Below are 14,951 nucleotides of genomic sequence, written 5' to 3' on the forward strand. Positions count from 1 at the left end.
ACAGGCTAATTCCCCTGTCTCCAAACACGCTGTATTATTAATACTAATTAATCATGGATAACAATAGCTTAATACTAAAGGCAGTCCCGCAAAACGGGTCGAACTTCACTGCGAATTACACCAACCAGTTCGTCCAGCCGCCGTGGCGCATTGCTCTGTGGTCCGTCGCCTACAGCTTCGTTCTGGCGGTGGCCGTCTTCGGAAACTTGATAGTGATGTGGATTATTCTGGCACACAAACGCATGCGGACGGTGACTAACTACTTCCTTCTGAATTTGGCTTTCTCTGACGCGTCCATGGCCGCGTTTAATACTTTGATAAACTTTATCTACGCTGCCCACGGGGAGTGGTACTTCGGCGAAGCCTACTGCAAATTCCACAATTTCTTCCCAGTGACGTCGGTATTCGCGAGTATCTATTCCATGACAGCCATAGCTGTTGACAGGTAAGATCTCGAGGTTGTTGGAATGCCAAAAACGAAATGTCTGAATGATATCAATATATCGGTGGTTTTCAACCCTTTTCATATCAAGGTCCATCATTTATTCGGCATTTGAGCCACGGACCACCATTTGATGAGATGTAACCTCGCAGACCCAAAACCTAAATATTTTTGTTATTGTTGGATCATATTTTGTCCACAATTCTGTATTGATGTGGATTGATGAGGAGAGATAATAGGCAAACGTTGATCAAAATAACAATTTTTAATGACTTTAATTAAGTAGCATTACTTAATTAATGGTTAACAATAATGTAACTCTTGAGAGCTAAAATGAAACCAAATGGACCCGTTATTTTACACTCAACAGTTAAAGATCTATAAGGGTCCATTTGGTTACCAACTCTACATCATTTAGCTGGGGACCTCCCTTCAAGGACCACTGGTGGTCCCAGGACCCCGGACCACTAGTTGAGAACCACTGAACAGATTGATTGATTGATGATTAACTGTTTCCCCCTCTCCTTCTCTCTCTACTCTCTGTCCCTCTCTTCAGAATGGGCAACAGGCTAAGGCTACAGTTTGATAATGTATTCTGAATATTTATGACCAGAAAAAAACTCCAATACAACATGTCCTTAAAGATGCAGACTGTGTCTCTATACAGTAAATATAATAAGATGTACATATATGCTGGCTATAACCAGAATGGATAGAAAATAATGTATTCATGAAAACTATATATTTCAGGCATGCTTTTGGTTTGAGAAAGGATAGGGGCCTATACAAAGTTATACAAGGCAGCTGTTGGGCAATTAAAGTCATTTGACAAATGTTCTCATGGCCACTGCGCACATTAAGGCAGTAATAATTTATTTATAGCTTCCCCGCGGGTATCACCAAAGAAGTAGCCTACATTCATTCTCTTGATGGAAGCCATTGTAGGTGCTTATAGGACCAAATGGTATTGTGCAACTAATTCACAATAGTTCACCAGAATAATGGCACAGTGTGTGAGTGTTGATATCCCTGCTGTTCATGTATCCAGTACAGTAGGGGGCCTATACATTCATTTCATTACTCATTGAACCCCTTTATTATTGATTGAGGTGGTTATGTTGTTACATTGGTATGATGCAGTTACACTACAGGGTGTCTAACATCTCATGACACTCACCACATGCCTATCCAGCCAATGTGATTCTACACTATCCTCCTCAAGGGATACATCAAATGTCTCAAAGGTCTGCATTGCCTCCCTTTGTGCCACAATCTCTCTGTCACCCTCTTTCTCACGTGACAGTGTGTGTAGCTATATACTAGAGGCTATGCGGACCTCACACCTACGTTGCACCGCCCACCAGACCGATATGATGCCGTATCAGGGCCCGCAGGGGACACATGTTGCAAATCTGTGTTGTTTCACGATGGTTTAAGTTGTGTGAACTTGTGTCTGACATCAGTGCACATTGTGTTAGACATGCCCCCTTCCTATAAACCGATCATTGTATCTTCAAAGTCCATTTTAACCATGTTAGATTCATTAAAAACCCTGTTTCTGGTGACTGATATTGTCGTTCTAATGCTTGAGCACTTTTTTCATAATATGAAAAATAAATATTTAGAAAATATATATTTAACAATATATATATATATTTTTTTTTTCTTTTCTTTTTTACATTGTAAGGACGTATAAGGGTAGCCTGGTAAACCCCTCCCTCCGGATATCTCAATTCCATTTAAATGCAAATGATATTTCCGGAAGGGGGGGTTTACCAGGCTAGTATAAGGGGCCCCCCATGCGCAAATTGGTGTTGTTAGGTAACGGTTTCTGTATGTGTCTGTGCATGTTGTCCACCCACCGATCACCGGGGTTCACTCCATACTATATGGAGAACCTTGATGTCATCAATATGACATAATAGAACTGACATAGTCTGGCCTGGACTCCATACTTGGGCATGGCTAACACAGAACTCCATATGGGCATAAAAGGGACACAGTGCGCCTCAACATCGGCCGGCGTTGTTATGCAACGGTTTCTGTTATGTTTGTGACGTCCTCAGTCCACCGACCGACCGACGCAACCCTCTAGTGCAAATCTGCGTTGTTAGGCAAAGGTTCTGTTTGTGTCTTACATCAGTGCATATGTTGTCCACCGGCCGGCCCATCCACCCACCCACCCATTAGGCAATTTTGATATAGAGAGACACTCAATTATGTATGCATAAAGGGAGCAGAGCAGCGTGTCACCTCAGGCCCTGCTCAGTTTTGCTCTGTGGATGCAACCAGTTCCTTCTATCTGTATCTTTGGTCTGGAGTGTCCATTCGAATTAATCAGCTCTGTGTTGATACAGAGAACAGTGGTTTGCCCTATATGCTGAAGATGTAACCTCCAGTCTTGTGGGGGTGTGCCCATCTGTGATATCAGCCCTCCTTTTTATGTACTTCCAGTACGTATAGCCACAAGCAGTGAAGCAAATCACTGCAGCAAGCAGGTTGGGTGATAAGTGTCTGGCAACATTAGGTTTATCATAGCACTGGCGCAGTTCTAATGATTGCTGTCGGTCGGTCCAACACTTTACTCCCAAACAAGATGTCTCAAAAACTACTGGCTGGGTAGCCAAGCATTTTCTGTGGGTACCATGCCATTACTTGTTCCAAAGTACCATTGGTCCATTGCCGCACCTTACCCCTAACCTCACGCTAAGCTAACATTTGTCGGACGTCGGAATATTTTTACGTTTGTTTGAACATTTTGTTTAACGGACATCGGAATAATGGCCCGTGGGACAAATGGGCTGAACTCTACTCATTTGGATAAGCCCATGGCCTTTTCTCTAGCACTACCATTAGATTAGGCCAAAATACCATGGTCCCTGAGGGAAGAACCCCAAATATTTGAGTGACCCCAATTCCCCCTTTCCTCTTCAGGCTAAAATATCTATTTATCTCGTAATATAATAGGCATATTGCACGATGAAACCTACTGATTTTGGTGACATAGCCATTTACTAGCAACATTTGTGTAAGGAGCAGCACAGCAGAGGTTTTAGACTCTAGTCTTTGTTCATGTGGCTGGGTATATCTGTCCATTACTCCCAGCTATTCTTCCACTGTGGCTGCAGACATTAACATGGATTGTTGCATCAATGTTGTCAGTTAGGAGACATGGAGCACACAACATTGATATGTCATCAGTGGTCACTAACAATTGTAGGTGGTCAACCTTAAAGTAATACTAGGTAACTTTTTCAACAAAACTAAAGTTAAATTGTATATATTTTGTGAGAGGCATATGTTTCACAACACCCACTCCATGAATTTCACCCCCGAAAGCCTTTTCTATTATATTTTCTATTGAAAGGGGCTAGTACTGTGAGTGTGATGTGGCCTGCCCTGGTCGCTTCTTTTGGGTTTGTTTTCGTAGACCTGCAGGCTGCTTGTTTCTCTTGCAATATCTGGTAACACTGGTGAATGGCTAGGCAGAGTATGCAGGCACATGTAGCAGATGGGGGAGATGGGACATGGAGCACAAGGAAGAGCAAAACTACATGTTCAAATATGGATTATACATGTTTAATGGCAGCACCGATCAACACATGTGTCCACAGGACCCTAGTGCAGTTATGAGTATCATTGAAATCTCTCTGCAACACTCTCTGCGATTTTGACGAGTCACAATCTAGGAGTGCAGATTTCCAAAATACATTTCGGATGAATGCGCTTCAGAAGTTGCGAATTACGGCATTTTGAAGTTAAACCGGACCTTCCCGACTGGCGTCGAAAGGAGTATGGACCGGTCAGAGTTTGTCAGAGTTTAGCGCGAATAATAAAGTTTGACTGTGATCCTGACGTTTTCTTGAGTTATATTAATAATAGAGAAACAATACACAACCAAAGCAGTGCACTGACGGCCTTTGAAACATAGCTGCGTAGTCAACTTAACGGAAAGATTTCAAACAACGCAACTTAACGTCAACAATTGTCGCATGAATATGACATCAGCGACGCATCCTTGGTATCTTATAAACAGCTTTGGGTGTGCGTATGCCATCGAGTGCATGGTGTCACATAACAGTGACGTCACCCACTAATCCTTGGTATCTTTATCCTAGTCCAATCGCCATGGGTGGAGCGGAACTCCGCAACTAAGGCCAACCCCCTCACGTGACCTTGCATAAGTGACGTGATTGATTAAGAAATTGATTACAAAATGTTGTCTACTCGGTCTGTGTCTCAGAGGAGAACTGTGGACAGTCAGAAACCCGCCTACCAGTGATGCAGAGATGCTCGTAGGCCTGCGTCCTGCGTCGCTGACGCACCATATTGCGAAAGGACGCATTCATGACAACTCTAGTGCGTCCATGGGACGCAGCTCCGATTAGCTCCGATAATATATAATATTTGTCAGCTGTGATCTACATGTACTCTCTCGGTTAGGCACCGTTGGTGGAGAAGTATAACTCTCCGGTTAGACACCGTTGTACTGGAGAAGTATAACTCGGTTAAACAGCGTTGTGTGGCAGAAGCAGCAGCACAGCCCCTCGCTGTTAGTCTACGCTACACACACACAGAGAGAGAGAGAGAGACGGCATGAGGACCTGCTCTTAAACGTGTTAAAACGTCTTGGATAGACCACTGTCTGGAATAATAACTGATCATCATACATACAGGTCTACTACTAATCTTTGTTGCTGTTGTCATCTTAAATTGACCAGCCAAAGTAAAATCCCCGATTTTAGAGTGTTCTCCCACTTGCTTGGAGATCAGAGTGATGGTGGATTAACGCATGTTGCCAATCAGCTGTGTAACATTAGCAGGTTAACGATGGCTCGTTGATCCTATGCATTTGACCCTGATTTGACCACAAAGGCAAACAGAAGCACTAATTAATGGCAGCTGTAAGTAACCGGTTGTCTATCGTCTGTGTCTTGTGTATGTTTAATAGGCAACTGGATGTTTTCTGTAGCTTAGAGATATCATAACAATTAATTCCCTGAAGAGGGTAGACCCTCTCCCTCATGCTAAACTTAAAGTGACTTATAAGGTTCCACTTCTCCTCAAAAAGACAACTTTATTTTCCTTTCTCAATGACAAGCCTAATAGTATTATTGCATGTTGACTATGTGCAATAACTGCAAGCCAATGTTCATAGGCATTGTCAGTATTTGTCTTCATTATTTCTTGAATTCCTATTTCTTTATTTGCCAATACTTCCACTGTAAGCCAGTGTTTTCAGTCTACACAATAAATAGTAAAAATAAATTCTACATTCATAAATAATACAAAATAAAATAATAATGATTAAAAGGTTCTATGATTAAATGTATTCTATTGGTCAAAGGTATGTTAAATCCACCTGTTGCCCACTACTAGTATTTCTTACCATAAGGTGTGCTAATACTACAGAATCATATACATTTGAAAAAATATATTTATGATTTTTTAATATATGTATATATATCGGTATCGGTCTTGAAAAGCAGGAACGGGTCGCACTGATCTAGATCTGCTATTTTCACAATATGTATCTGTGGAACTGAATCAAACTAAATTAAGTGCCTCAACTCCTAATTCCTCAGGGTGGGGGGTCCCCAGTTAAAATATGATTATTTTGGGGGGTCGCTGCCTGAAAAGGTTGAGATCCACTGCATCAGGATATAATGTACACAGTCACACACGCATAGAAGATATGGAGATTGGAGATCAAAGAAAACGATAGGGGGGGGACGTGTAATTGGGGACCCATAAAATGTCCCTGGGACCCATCTAAAAGACCACCCTTGCATCCCAGGACCCATTACATTGAAAACCTAGCAACATCACTGGTGATGGGGAATCCCATCACTGGTAGGTGATGGGGAATCCAAGCTAATAGAAATGGCAGACTTTCTATTCCTGGAAAGTTTACATGCTATAATGGAAGCCATTGTTCTTGCGGTAATACAAAAACATGAAATCTTGTTGGAGAAAAAAAACCTACCCAATGATGATGTCACTAGTGGGCGGGTTTCTGCCCTGTAGAAAAACAAATGGTACCCTATTATAATGAGAATTAGGGAGGACCAATTATCTAAAGATAGGTTGAAAATAAGTGAAGTGGTCCTTTAATTCAAAAGTACCAGAAGGACTTTGGCGTGCCAGAGTCTTCTTTATTTGACTGGACTGAGTGTGCTTGTTTTTGTTTCTACTATAGTCTCTCTTGACAGTGTGTAAGGCATGAAAGAATCCCAAGAGCAAAGACATGCTGCGAATTACAATAAGTCTTCTGACTGCTGCTGTGTTGTCCCTGCAGAGCCCAAACCCATTATGTTGATGGACACAGTAAAGTCCTTAGTATGCTTTGATATGTATGAGTCATTGTGGAAGAGAATGGTGTGTGTATAAAACATAATTAGTGTAATTATGTTTTAAATTAGCTTAAACAGCTAATTAGCTTAAACAGGGACCCGAATGATTCAGGGCGGAACAGATCTGGACAGGGGCTCTGGCAGGAACATACCTGATATACCAGGCTAAAATACTCATTCTCGGTCGTGAAGCTCGGCGACTGCAAGACTACCTGTCCACACACATTCTATCTACTTTTTCCTTGAATGCATTGGTGATTTTGTAGTATTTTAAAGGTACAATGTGCATGTACTGCTGTTGTATCCTACTGGACCACCTTAGCCTGGCATGGCCGGACTAATATCACTGCGTAGATATTAGTCTGGAATCTCTGTGTGGAACCTGCATTTCCGAGGGGCAAATTAAAAAAATGCGTCTGGTGATAAACCCGCCCCATATTTACATACTGGGCTCTGATTGGTCCATCACAACTTCGGAGGGAGAGAACTAAAATCTCTATTGAGAGGGGCCAGACCTAATCTGCCAAGGGCAATTTCAGAATCAGAATCAGAATCAGGTTTATTGTCACATCACAGGTTTACAAGGTAAAAAAGTGGGTGAAATTCGTTTTTGTACATCATTCCCATCGCAACGTTAGTTCCATAGAAAGAAGAGTGGGGATAGAGAAGAAGAAGAGGGGAGGGGGGCAAGTGGGAAGGAGATCGAACAAGAGAACAATAGAAGGCCAAACAAGTTATCTACATATTTACAAAGTACCTGAGATAAAGACACAAACTAAGGTGCCTGAGCATAGCAGCAATGTATGTATACTGTGCATGATATACTTATAGACGTTAAGGTGCTTAGAGAGGGAAAAAAAGCGCAATAAAAAAGAAAAAAAAAGACAAAGTTTTTGCATTATACATGGGATTAAGGTGCAAAAGGTCAACGCGTGTCCACCTGAGGGTGGGACTGACCCTGGTATAATCCGCAAGTAGCTCCATGAGGGAGAGCAACAATTGTTTTTGCAATGGCAGATTTGTCTGGAACCAGGCTAGGACCACCTGACAGTGAGGAGCCCCCACCGCCCCAGCTCGTAGGAGTATGTGCAATGACAAATATAACCCTCCCCGCCTGGCTTCACTCCCCCGAACACGGATCAATTATCTTCGTATAGACGCTCAACAAAGCTGTATGCACCACGGTGGACCCCACCCTAGCGCCTCGGAACACGTTTTTGTCCTCAGTGGGTTGAGCAATTGATCTGAACTTGCACACGGGCATGTGATCATTACCATGTGCAGACACTTGCAAACGATAATCTTCACTTTTCCCAAATTCAAGCTATTTATTGGTGTTTTTGTACTCTGTGTAACTCTACGGCCGCAGTTTTGCCGTTACTGCGCATGTGCGGCCATGTACACATGCATGCGCAGCCTGCACGGCCACAGCGCTACCGGCCACGTGTGCAATGGACACCTGAAGCGCTCTGTTTTGTTGTCTGTTCAGTAAACCACCAGCCACGGACAGGAGGACATCAGTTTCAATCACAGCGACATCTCTGTTAACCTTTTATACTACTTTAAGGCACCCCTCTACCTCAAATGATCATCACTCACCTTTTGGACACGCAATGACAAGCTTGAGCGCAGCTTCGTCGCGGTTACGGTCCCCTAGGCTATGGGATGTACTCTGTTGTCATGGTCCCAACCAGTGGGAAGTCCCCGGGTAGACTTATCTACGGGCTGTCAGCTCTTGGGGTTTACAGCGTCAGCCTGTTGTTCACCCAATGATACAACGGGGCAGAGCGTTGGCGTGTGTGAGAAAGCACTTTTTTTTTTTTTTTCACGTTGAGAAATGAGGCTGCAGGACAAAAACTCTCTCTCTCTATGTGAATGAGAGCCAACGTGGAGCTCAGCCGTGTGTGTTTAACTGAGCTAGGCAGAGTAGAGATCGAGTCACAGGAACACGCGGCTGTCTGTCGTCTTATTAGCACAAATAGCTTAGCTCCGAAAAGCATTCGCTGGGGGTCCGTGGCATAGCCGAGGGAAGTAAGGGTGCTGAGGGTGCCGCAGCACCCCCTAGGGATCAGGGTTGAAAATGTTTTGTATGGGAATTATAAATGACCATTTTACTGTAAGTCAACACATTAAAACCTTTTTGTATTATGTGTCTGTTGTTGTTGGTTTAATATGGTTTGTTTAGGGATGATTTAGTGTAATATGAATAATGTAATCATTTAACCCAGTGCATGTCGCTGGATCAGGTGCATTACCTGTTTACATCAGCATTGGCAAGTTGGTAACTCGGCTCCAAAGTTGGTGCTCATGGCACGCGAGCGCAAATGTGCTCAATTCCATCAGTTAATCATCAGTTATCTGAGCGGACCTTTTCTGATTTGCGTCGCCTGAAAACTACTTCACTGACACACGATCACCTGTCCCTGATGCATGTCCACAGTGACATGCTGAACTTATTGGACATACTGTTACATGACAATGAGCGCTTTCATCCCCAGACCACAAGGCCATGCTTGGTTTATTATGATTGAACAACTAGCTCCGCAGCACCTCAAGGTACAGTAATAGTTAATGATGCTGCCGTTGAGCAGATAAATATTCGTCTATAGTCGTCCTAATCACACTGATTTTTAGAACTGTGACTTGTTATGTCTATTTGAAAATTTGGATCATTGTGCGCAAAGGTGCAATAAATTGTTTGCCATAATGTATCCTAAATCCTTTGGCTTTGTTGTGGTGTTATCATATTATCATAACACTCTTGGCTTCATGCCACGATTTTGAAACCCTTTTTCACCCATCGCCAATTGTCTAAGTAATCCTGGGCGCTACACTACCCCTGCTAGCCTAGGGAGCCCAGAGCCGAGCTCATGCCTCCTTCAATGCATGAGAGCCAACTAGCCTTCTTATCACCTGACAGGGGGAGTTTCCCCGATAGGACGTAGCGCGTGGAAGGAACACGTTATTCCAACCAGTTCCTTTCCCTTCCATCAGGCGCCCCGGCTATCAAGGGGGAGGCGGTATAGCGACCAGGATTACTGGATGTTTTTGTGAGGGTACCTACCCTAGGAGAGTGGAGACACAGGGAGAACATGCAAACTCCACACAGAAAGGCCCTTTCTTTAAAACTAAAAGTTTTAAAGAAGCTCAGACAGCAGCAACTGGTCTCTGCTGCTTTTGATAGATTTTTCTACTCACATGGGTGATTTAAGAACAGTGCTGTCCACGGTGCCTGTGTGCAGTAATTTATTTAGGGAGTGCAGTGATCCCCCCCAATACAAAAACATATACCTCCTACTACAAGAACCCTAACTTGGGCACGGTGGCGCTGTCGCCTCACAGCTAGAAGGTCCTGAGTTTGATTCCCGCCGGGGACGCTGTGGGTGCTGGGGGCGTGTCTTCTCCTCCGCGTCATCAGCGCCCATACCCTAGGTGGGGTTGGCAAAAGGGCCTACTCTGTGTGGAGTTTGCATGTTCTCCCCGTGTCTCTCAGGGTAGGGTAGTTAATATCCTCACAAAAACATGTAGTAATCCTGGTCGCTATAACGCCTCCCCCATGACAGCCGGGGCGCCTCCTGCCTAGGGCACCAAATTGCTCCGGCCGGCACAATGAATTTCAGGAGAGGTGATTCTTACATTACTAAATATTCCTGTGTTAATCTTGTACTCAAACTGTTCATCTGTAAAATGCTTTTCCTCTGAAGTGAATCTATTGAGTCCTTTCACCCTAAGCTTACAGCCATGTCCACACATTTCAGTGTCGGCCCTATGGGGGGGCATTGGGGGGCAATGCCCCCCCAGATTAGACTTTGTGCCCCCCCAGTTCAGATTGGCCAGATGTTTTTATTTTTTTATTTTTTGTCAAGCAGCGCAGCGCAGCGCAGCGCAGCGCAGCGCAGTATAGCCTGCCTTTTTTTTCTCCCGCTGTGGAGTCTGTGCCTGTGGAGATGCAATGCCGACATTACATTAAAGACATTATAGGCCTAATGCTGTAATTGTATTTGTTGTTGGTGCATATAGGGGCAAGGTAAATGAACCGAATTAACCGAAATAGAGTTACAAAACACCCCAAAAAAGTAAAATATCCATCCAATAACCGAAAAAAATCGCGCGCCGGCGCTTCGCGCCGGCGCGCACGGGTCCCTCACGCACGCGGGGACAGGCAGGTGCCCCCCCTAGAATAATTAATGCCCCCCTGCTTATTACTGTCTGCAGCCGGCACTGACACATTTTGCCACCATATGTCATCTTCAAGGTGAAAAGACTGATGAAAAAACATCCAAAATGTGTGATTAGCACTGTTGACAATCATTTCCTGCCATGACCCTACAGTTTGAAGTTTGAAACATATAAAACAAAGAAAAAAGAAGAAATTAAACACAATAGGAGCTCTGACTATGAGTCAATTGATAATCTATGAAAACCATTGCTCTAGAGCACTTGTTTGGTCTGTATTAATGTTTTAAATGAGTGCTCTCTGTTGTTTAGGTACATGGCCATCATCTACCCTCTGAAGCCCCGTCTGTCAGCGACAGCCACCAAGGTGGTCATTGTATGTATCTGGAGCCTGGCCGTGGTGCTGGCCTTCCCTCTCTGCTACTTCTCCACTGTCCGCATATTACCCCGAAGGACCGTCTGCTTTGTGGCCTGGCCTCAACCTGTGGACAATCCCTTCATGTGAGAGATGTTTTTGATGATAGTTTCATTTAAGATTTCTTGAGCAGCTCCTTCAAATAGAACTGCCCAATGTGCCCATATTGGTTGTAGAATGTAGAATGAGTATATCCATTCGATTACTGTTAATATCCCCATCTTAACCATCTGAACCCCAGCATGCCTATTCTGAGGGGAACCTTCGCCAAAAATAGCCCTGAGCTTGTAAATCGGCAATTTCTGGCAAAGAGATTTGGTCTAGAGAAGACTAGAGGTTTTAAGTGGTTAGAATTCATGTAGTTCAATGTTTTGCCTTATTTGCTCTTATAGGTATCACATCATAGTGACAATGCTGGTCTACGTGCTGCCTTTAGCGGTGATGGCCGTCACCTACACCATTGTGGGGGTGACGCTGTGGGGAGGAGAGATCCCAGGGGACTCATCTGATAATTATCATGGACAGCTTCAAGCCAAAAGGAAGGTAGGCATGTGTCAAAGACAGCCTACTACCATGCAGTTTTGTGATTGTATATCATCTATCTATCTATTGATGTATTGCAGCGTGTAGGGTTTGAGTTGCAATTATACGTTTTCTTTTTATTCTTGCGAAATAGAAGAGGAAAAAAAGACTGAAGAAATTCTGAAAACCAATTTTCACCCACAATGACATGCACAAAATAGATACACCCCCCCCCCAACAAAAAATATATAGTCACTTGTAACTTTTTGTGCAGAAACACCTTAAGTGGTTGACATGGTACTCGTATAAGTGGTGTCACCAGGGCACGAAAGCTTGTTTTCTCACTTGAAGTAAGTGGGCACACCCCTGAGGCTCCTTTTCCCTTCTGCGTTAGTCGTACTTGTTGATTTTCCTCCTGAGCAATTGCTGATGCCTTGAAAAGGATAGGATGTGGGGGTTGGCGAAAGGGCCTATACTCTGTGTGGAGTTTGCATGTTCTCCCCGTGTCTCCTAGGGTAGTTAATACCCTCACAAAAACATGTAGTAATCCTGGTCGCTATAACGCCTCCCCCATGACAGCCTGATGGAGGGGAAGGGAAATGGTTGGAATAACGTGTTCCTTCCACTCGCTACATCCTACCGGGGAAACTGCCCCCTCTCAGGTGACAAGAAGGTCAGTTGGTTCTCATGCATTGAAGGAGGCATGAGCTCGGCCCTGGGCTCCATAGGCTGGTAGGGGAGTGTAGCGCCCAGGATCATGGGATACTTTTTTTAAGAAAAGGATAGGATATATTTTGTGTAGAGGCTACAGTAATTGCTACAGCAATTGCTATACAATAAACATCTTTGTAAGCCTCACTTGAAAAGGAATTCAAATTGCATTTCTATTCTAACAAGTACAGTTCTTATTATGTTTACAATTTTTTTAAAGCAACACCCAAAGCCAAATAATAAAGATTCATGCAAATTCCCTCATTTCTGGCAAATAATTTAAATTAAAGGGGTGTTTCATTCATCCATTCATTCATTCAGGAAGACAAATGATATTGACATTACAAGTGTTACACTGAGCACTCATCTAGGCAACAATGAGTTGAACCTTTCCTATTTGAGTACTCTTCAAAATGTCCTTGATGTCTGCATTAAATAAACAGACAGGCCACATGACAGTCATAATTCACCCCCAAAAAGACTTTTTATCCATCAATTACTCACCATGAAGTAGTGATGTGTGGGTCGAACCGTAGCCTGCGTGACCCGTGTAGCGCCCCGGGGGGTTCAGGTTCAGGCGGGTTCAGGTAAGCTTCAGACGTGTGGTTGGTTGCTTTTCTGTCTGTCTGTCTGTCTGTCTGTCTGTCTGTCTCTCTCTCTCTCTCTCTCTCTCTCTCTCTCTCTCTCTCTCTCTCTTCTCTCTCACTTGCTGTCTCTTGCTCCCTCCTATTCTCCTGTCTCTACTCCTCTTCTGTCTGTCTATGTCCTCCTGGAATCAATTTCACTTGTGTTCAATGTGTTGCTTATTTTAACAAGTTAGGTGTACTGTATCTGCGTCTGCCACTATCCTCTCGCTGTACACAGCCTTTTCAACTTCATCTTTATACATCTATTAAGGATTAGAGTTTAAAGAAAAATGTGTACATCGCAAGATTTTTCTCTCTGCATGAAAACACCTGCTAAGTAGCTCAATTGATTGTAAAGTCTCTCTCTCTCTCTCTCTCTCTCTCTCTCTCTGTCTGGAAAGCAATTGAATGGACTTGCTTGAACCTTTGTTTAGAATTACGTGCATATGTGCTGCCTTGTTGTATAGGGTATATTTTATTGGTACTAGTGGGGACTCGGTAAACACAAATGGTCATTATTTTTTGTTTCTTCAGGCTCCTACCCAGATTGTGGTCCATTGAGTAAATGTGTAAATGTGACCATCACTCTTCCTGTCCCTGCATGCCTGTTTTGCCTGGAACAATGTTTGTCTTCTGTACAAATGTCACACATTGTCCGGCAAGCCAGAAAGTGTTAGGAGGAAAAAAACAGAAAATAAAAGAAACAACAGTGTTTGGCGCCACTGTCAAACATTCTAAAAGCAGCCCCAACGGCTTATGTTGTAACTGTGACCCTGTTATACTGTACATTTCAACTCGGCTGTGAGTGCAGTTTTCACAATAAAGGTCCTTACACACCGGGAGCGTTTATTTTGTGCGATCAATTCGCATCTTATAATACAGTAAATGCACGGAATCTTTGTACGTACGTCTGTAGCTCACGTATCTTGAGAATCGAGAAGATAGGCTGTGGCCAGAGCCTTTTGTACAATTCTCCACACATTCTCCACAGACGTTTACCATTGCACAAGGACTTTTCCAGGTGGGCACAAAAGGGACAGACAGACAGAACGGGTACTCTGACAACGGGTATAACGGGTGTTGCATAACAGGGTGTGGCATGCATCGTTCCAAACTAGCATTGCTCCCGAGTTAATCTGAGTTCCCAGAAGTTTTCGCCAGCTATGGCGAGGAACTTCTGGGCCACAGCCCTGGTATTTGTGGGCGGGATGTACATCACGCTCTGAATCTGAGCGGACACGCCTCTTACCGGTCTGAGAGCTGTGCAACTCGTCTAAAAAGTCCGACGAGAGGCAAACAGCAGTACACAACAATGGCGGCCGAAATTTCTCAAGGGGAAATTGCTTCCCGTCGATCCTATTTAGATGCATCACCCACTGCATGTGGATCCCGCCCCCTTTTCTTCATTGGCTGTTGATTTGAATCACAACGCAGTGGCCGCGCCCCTGCTGTCCAAGCTCCGACGCTAACCCTCCCAGACTACTCCCGAGTAGGCCGCGGTACCCAATGGGCACCGGTCTAGTTAATTTAACCCATTAAAACCGGCTATTAAAAAATAGCAGATATACAAGCTCAGAGCGCGCCACTTTGCGCCGCGCTGCGAGCTTGTACATCTGCTATTTTTGAACATTTTTGAAAAATCTTGAAAGTGTTTGAGAACTACTGATTTAGAAGGCATTTGGAGAATCCGCTTCAGGTCTTAATGG

General features: G+C 43.8%; 1 protein-coding gene across 1 annotated transcript in view; it reads left to right on the top strand.

Annotated features, from left to right (window-relative positions):
• Positions 1–53: 53 nt before the first annotated feature.
• The window catches only part of tacr3a (tachykinin receptor 3a), a gene marked incomplete at both ends in the record, with an annotated part of 42,715 nt that continues 27,817 nt past the window's right edge, over positions 54–14,951 (top strand). The window contains 3 exons of the mRNA XM_084070676.1: positions 54–445; positions 11,284–11,472; positions 11,779–11,929. Of these exons, the coding sequence (XP_083926802.1) occupies positions 54–445; positions 11,284–11,472; positions 11,779–11,929 (732 nt within the window). The remainder of the gene's footprint in view (positions 446–11,283; positions 11,473–11,778; positions 11,930–14,951) is intronic.

The sequence above is a fragment of the Gymnoscopelus microlampas genome (genome assembly GCF_963454915.1).
Source record: "Gymnoscopelus microlampas genome assembly, chromosome: 2".
Classification (NCBI taxonomy): Eukaryota; Metazoa; Chordata; class Actinopteri; order Myctophiformes; family Myctophidae; genus Gymnoscopelus; species Gymnoscopelus microlampas.